This window comes from Prosopis cineraria, unplaced genomic scaffold (genome assembly GCF_029017545.1).
Source record: "Prosopis cineraria cultivar Desert tree isolate PC_DT_omini unplaced genomic scaffold, ASM2901754v1 PC5, whole genome shotgun sequence".
Classification (NCBI taxonomy): Eukaryota; Viridiplantae; Streptophyta; class Magnoliopsida; order Fabales; family Fabaceae; genus Prosopis; species Prosopis cineraria.
In genome coordinates this window covers 12,892,708-12,899,586 of record NW_026555336.1, presented here as the reverse complement: position 1 = coordinate 12,899,586, position 6,879 = coordinate 12,892,708, and the positions used below count along the sequence as shown (strand labels likewise).

General features: G+C 34.3%; 1 protein-coding gene across 1 annotated transcript; it reads left to right on the top strand.

Annotated features, from left to right (window-relative positions):
* The first annotated feature begins 526 nt into the window (after nt 1-526).
* LOC129311041 (FT-interacting protein 7) lies at nt 527-4,396 on the top strand. Its single transcript, XM_054952987.1, has 2 exons — nt 527-681; nt 1,159-4,396. The coding sequence occupies exon 2, from the start codon at nt 1,211-1,213 to the stop codon at nt 4,232-4,234; it is 3,024 nt and encodes a 1,007-aa protein (XP_054808962.1). The 5' UTR covers nt 527-681; nt 1,159-1,210; the 3' UTR covers nt 4,235-4,396.
* Nucleotides 4,397-6,879: the final 2,483 nt, after the last annotated feature.

Here is a 6,879-nt window from a genome sequence, read left to right as displayed (position 1 = left end):
TTATTTTTGTATCAATCTTTACCTTTTTATTATTATTAAATATTGGAAAGATTATTAAATGTTTAAGTATTTTATTTTAAAAGCATGTATATTTAATTGAAAACTTGTTAAATTTTTAGATAGAGTTAATGATTTGTTTAATTTAATTTAAGATTTTTTTTAGTTTTAATAAAATATATGGAAGTGACTCATAAATAAAATTGGAAGGACTAATTGAAATTTTTATTCACATCTGTCTAAAAAAACAAGTGCAATTATTTTTTATAAAAATTATTAAATACCTAACTATTAGTAATCCAGTATTTTGGAATATAATTGTGATTCTTTCTTTTAGCATGTCCCAAATTGAATTTTAAAATTCAGATGCGCAACGTTCATGTGTGATTACCGCATTTAATGGATCACTAACTAGAAGCACCAAAAACATCACTTGCACATGCTATTTCTTTAAATGCGTGTGCATCTTTTCACGAGGGAGTTTCGCACATGCACGCCATCAATAACACGCAAAAATTTGCCCACCCAATTTGCTTTATTTTTCTCGCAGATCCAATCCCGTACGATCCGTTCAAGATTCATCAAGTTACTAGAGTCCCGCCAAAACGGAAGACGACAAGCGAATATATCTCCTTGAATTTATTGACTCTCATTTAGATCATCGCGATTCTGCTGCTTCTCAAGGTTAGTGATTGATACTGATACTGTGTTCATCGATCTCATATAACCTGACTCAGAATTACTCGCGTATCCTTTATCACAGGTTGCCTTATTTTACGGCTTGACTCTTTAATCTTACATGCTTAAGGTTGTTTAAGTGAATGATTATTGGACATTTCCCTATTTTTTGAATCAAACCTATTGATTAGAAACAAATAATGTACATTAAGTTCTGCTTCGGAACGTCTACTCATGTGATTCATGGAGAGAATTTCTTTTTCTTCCTCCTACTCTGTTCTTCTTTAAGTTCCTCAACGCATTTTGACCTTCGCTCTTTGAACTCAGATTCTTGCATAAATTTTGGTTCAATCAAAGTTTCCGTACATTAATTTTCATATCTGATATGGATCCAGTGACTAACACAAGGTTATATACATTTTATCAAGTTTGGATATGTTTAACAAGTTTCAGTTCATGAGCTATTTGTTCATATGCTTGCAGAGATTCTCGCTGCATATTTCCTTCGGAAGCATAAATCTGAGTTCCAGATTTAATGATGAATAATTTCAAGTTAGGTGTAGATGTGGTTAGTGCTCACAATCTCTTACCTAAAGATGGGCAAGGGTCATCGAATGCTTTTGCAGAACTTTATTTTGATGGCCAGAAGTTTCGTACCACAATCAAAGAAAAAGATCTGAACCCGGTTTGGAACGAGAGCTTCTACTTCAACATATCTGATCCTACAAATCTGCACTATCTCACTCTTGATGTCTATCTGTACAACCATATCAGAGGTTCCAGTTCTAGTTCATTTCTAGGGAAGTTGAGCCTCACTGGAACTTCTTTTGTACCTTACCCTGATGCTGTTGTGATGCATTATCCTCTAGAAAAACGGGGGATTTTCTCTCGCGTTCGTGGAGAGATTGGCTTGAAAGTTTACATCACCAGTGATGCAACCATAAAGTCCTCTATTCCAGTTTCTGCATCTGAGTCTAATAATGCAAACTCAGTTCTTGCAGACAATCATGCACGTGCAAATCCCATAACAAACACTTTGCCTAAAAACAAGGTTGAGGAAGGGCACGCGTTTCATCATCTTCCCAATCTGAATCACCACCACCCCCCTCATCATGATCAATCTTCATCTGCTTTACCAGACACTCATTATGTACCAAAGTATGAAGCTGATTCAATGAAATCTCATGCAGCTCCACCTCCTAAGCTGGTTCGTATGCACTCCGCTGCATCAGTACAACCAGTGGATTATGCTCTTAAAGAGACAAGCCCGTTCCTGGGAGGGGGAAGAGTTTTGGGGGGTCGTGTCATTAGAAAAGACAAGACAGCAAGTACATATGATCTTGTCGAACGGATGTATTTTCTCTATGTGAGGGTAGTGAAGGCTCGTGATCTTCCTGCTATGGATGTTACTGGGAGTCTTGATCCATTTGTGGAGGTGAGAATTGGAAACTACAAAGGTATCACCAAACACTTTGACAAAAACCAGTTTCCAGAGTGGAATCAAGTGTTTGCTTTTTCAAAGGAGCGAATGCAGGCATCTGTGCTAGAAGTTGTGATCAAGGACAAGGATATTATGAAAGATGATTTTGTAGGCATAGTGAGGTTTGACATCAATGAAGTTCCTTTAAGAGTTCTACCTGACAGCCCTTTAGCTTCAGAGTGGTACCGACTTGAGAATAAGAAGGGAGAGAACATAAAGGGTGAATTGATGCTTGCAGTGTGGATTGGTACTCAAGCAGATGAATCATTTTCTGATGCTTGGCATTCAGATGCAGCTTTGCCCATTGACACTACACCTACTGTCTCCACAGTGATTCGTTCCAAGGTTTATCATGCCCCGAGGTTGTGGTATGTGCGTGTGAATGTTGTAGAGGCGCAAGACTTGGTTCCTACGGAGAAAAATCGTTTCCCTGACGTGTATGTGAAGGGTCAAATAGGAAACCAAGTGTTGAAAACAAAAACAGTTCCAGCCAGATCTTTAAACCCACTCTGGAATGAAGATCTTTTATTTGTTGCTGCTGAACCTTTTGAAGATCATCTAGTACTTTCAGTGGAAGATCGGCTTGGACCTGGGAAAGATGAGATCATCGGAAGGGTGACAATCCCTCTGAATGCCATAGAGAGACGAGCTGATGAGAGAATCATACATTCCAGATGGTTCAATCTGGAAAAGCCAATCGCAGTTGATGTTGATCAGTTAAAGAAAGAGAAGTTCTCTAGCAGAATCCACCTTCGTGTCTGTCTAGATGGAGGGTATCATGTTCTTGATGAATCAACTCATTACAGCAGCGATCTCCGTCCTACAGTGAAACAACTATGGAAGCCGCCAATTGGAATTTTAGAACTTGGAGTTTTGAATGCTGTTGGACTCCATCCTATGAAAACAAGAGATGGAAGAGGCACTTCCGATACTTACTGTGTTGCAAAATATGGTCACAAGTGGGTCAGAACGAGAACCATTGTTGATAATTTATGTCCAAAATACAACGAGCAATACACTTGGGAGGTTTTTGACCCAGCAACAGTCCTCACTGTAGGTGTATTCGACAACAGTCAGATCGGAGAAAAAGGTTCAAAAGATCTTAAAATTGGAAAGGTCAGGATTCGCATCTCAACACTTGAAACAGGTCGTATTTACACTCACTCGTACCCATTGTTAATTCTTCATCCAACTGGGGTTAAGAAAATGGGTGAATTACACTTAGCCATAAGATTCACATGCATTTCCTTTGCAAACATGCTTTATCTGTACTCACGACCGTTGCTTCCAAAAATGCACTACGTGTGGCCCTTCTCTGTCATACAACTTGACATGCTCCGACACCAAGCCGTCAACATAGTGGCGGCTCGACTCGGTCGAGCGGAGCCGCCGCTCCGCAAGGAAGTGGTGGAATACATGTCTGACGTTGACTCACACCTATGGAGCATGAGACGAAGCAAGGCGAATTTCTTCAGACTGATGACAGTCTTTTCTGGGTTTTTCGCGGTTGGGAAGTGGTTTGGAGATATCTGCAAGTGGAAGAACCCTATCATGACAATTGTCGTTCATGTTCTTTTCCTCATGCTAGCATGTTTTCCAGAACTCATCTTACCCACAATATTCTTATACATGTTTCTGATAGGATTATGGAACTTTCGATACCGACCAAGATACCCTCCACACATGAATACGAGGATCTCACAAGCCGAAGCAGTACATCCAGATGAATTGGACGAGGAATTCGATACGTTTCCGACGTGCAGAAACCCAGACATGGTTAGAATGAGGTATGATCGACTGAGGAGTGTGGCTGGGAGGATTCAAACTGTGGTGGGTGATTTGGCAACACAGGGAGAGAGGATTCAGGCTTTGTTAAGTTGGAGGGACCCACGTGCGACCGCCATCTTCATTACCTTTTGTTTGGTTTGTGCGATGGTGTTTTACGTTACACCTTTTCAAGCGGCGGCTGCTTTGGCTGGGTTCTATGTGATGAGACATCCTAGGTTTCGTCATAGGTTGCCTTCTCCACCAGTCAACTTCTTTCGTCGATTGCCTGCTCGGACAGACAGTATGTTGTAAAAGTGATCTGATCATTTATTCTAGATTTTCAAATTTTACAGTTGGTAACTATACATGCGAGCACTTACTCACGTAGCACTCTCGTTGTAAATGAAAAAGAAACGCTTGTATGAACTTCTTTTATTTTTAGAAGTGCTACTTTGTAACATTATTATTTAAGAAGTCTCTCTAGGCCAGAAGTGTCTCTAAGAATCATTGCACTGCAAACTACAATTTTCTCCAAGAAATTCTGTGCAAAATGAGAAAAGGTCTTTAATTTTGAGAAAAGCTTTTTGAGAAAAGGTCTTTAATTTCCATGAAATTTCTCGTAGAAAACTGAGCGTGAAGCATAGTTGTTAAACTCTAAAATTAATTCTTTAATTTTAACATTTTCATATTTGTAGCTTATAAAATTGTGTTAACTTATTCACAAATTCAGACTAGATACAAACTCAGTTAAACTCACAAGTTTACCTCCAAGTTTATCATTTTTATATTTTTAGCTTATAAAATCATGTCACTACAAAAAAACAGTTAATTAGTGATGTAATTGTCTGTCATTAATTAGTGAAAATTCTGTCGCTAAACGGATTGTTGATGGAATTAGCAACACAATATTTTCATTAGTAAAAACATTACCACTAATTTGTTAGCGACGGAATTACGCTAATTCGTTAGTGACAAAGTAGCGACGGAAATTTTCCATCACTAAATAAAAATAAACTATTCTGACTTTGCGACGAAATGCATTCTATTGATAATTCATCACTAATTTTCCAACGGGTTTACTCTATTATTAATTTATTAGGTGGATCAAAATATCATTGCCACGTCACTTGGTGGACCCATGCCACCTCACCACCATGTCACCACTACATTATTTGTTACTGCCATGTCAAATATTATATTACCTTCAATTGTACCTTAGCTATGTTCGAACTTGCAACCTTATATTTCCTAGTGCCTTTGCGTCCATCTTATTGTCAATTGAGTTGAAAGAAATCTTCAATCTTAATTGATAAATTAAATATATAATACTTAACCACACACACATATATTAATAAATATATTATTTACATTATTATTAAATATAGTATTTAAATTTACTTATTTTTTTAACATTATGTTTATTTATTAATATGGTAAAATTAATTTATATATAATAATTAGTTCTATTATATTTTATTTAAAAAATTATTTTTGATTATAAATTTAATATTAAATTGAAAAATATTTTATTATCATTATATATTATATTATAATTTGTATCTATACAATATATAATATTTTAAATTTTTATTTTTTAATTATTTTATTTTACTTTTTATTTTTAAATAAGAATAATTAAGTATACAATTTAAATTATTATTAATAATATACAAATTATTTAAAATAATAAATTATTTTAAATTATAATATTTAAATTATTTATTTGTAGCATAATAATAAATTATTAATAAATTATATATAAATATATATTATAAATAATAAAGTTAAATTAAAAACAATTTGTAATGGAATTAGTGATGGAATTATGACAGAAAGCTTTGTGATGGAATTTTCCATCGCAAAATCCATCACTAAATTAAAATAAGATATCCTGACCATTAAGAACGGAATGTTTCATCGATAAATTTTTTTTCAATAGATTAGTGACGGAATAATGATAAAATTTTAGCGACAGAACATTCCGTCACTCTATTGCTAAATTAGCGATGAAATTAGTAATGGTTTAATGACGGATTAGTGATAAAAATTTATTCCTTCACTAAATTCCATCGCTAATCTACTGTTTTTTTTGTGGTGTGTCAATTAATTCATAAACTCATATTAGATGCAAGCTTGTTAAACTCATTTAGCTTGTTGATTTTTTTTTTTAATTGAGCAAGTTAAGTATATTTTATGAAAAATTCAATTCATAAAAGTTGAAGAATCCAGTTCAAAGAGGAAAAAAAAACTTAAAAAGCAAAAACAAATATTAATAAAAAAAGAAAACAAAAAAATATCAAAAATAATTTTTACTAACTATTTTAAAATTTCTATGTTTTGTATGATAATTTATCAATGTAAATGTATTTAAAATCAATTATTTATATTTTAAACAAATTTAAATTAAATTATGGCCATATTTTATATTTTAATTATTTAATAACAAATTTTGAATGGCTATTTATTAATAAAAATAAACTCTTATGCGTTTAGAATTTGAGTTTACATTCTTGTCGTGAGTTTACTTAAACCCTTGAGTTAAAAAAAAAAGGTGAACTCACGCTGTGAAGATCTACTATATAGGGGGCAAATGAAGTTTCTATATCAAAAATGTGCTATGAGAAATGCTTCTCATCACGAACGCTTCTTATTTTCCCTGCACATAATTTTACAAACTTGTGCTTGAACATGACATGATTATGAGGAGTTTAAGAGCATCATGAAATTTTTTTAATTCTCTCTTTTGTTGTACACGGTGATCTTCATGCTATACGGCTATACCGTAAGGGGATGAATGTGTGTTAAATACATTTGCCTCAATATTCTTTTTTTTTTAAAAAAAAAAACTATCTTGTCTTTTAACTTCACACTACAACGCTCACGACACATGAAAACAAAAGGGGAACAGGCAAACCAAAAGGCAAAGATTTTACCATTAGGAAACTTAAATTTAAAGC

Excerpts from the sequence above, each read along its gene's own strand:
- LOC129311041 (XM_054952987.1), top strand. The coding sequence starts at position 1,211 with ATGATGAATAATTTCAAGTTAGGTGTAGATGTGGTTAGTGCTCACAAT.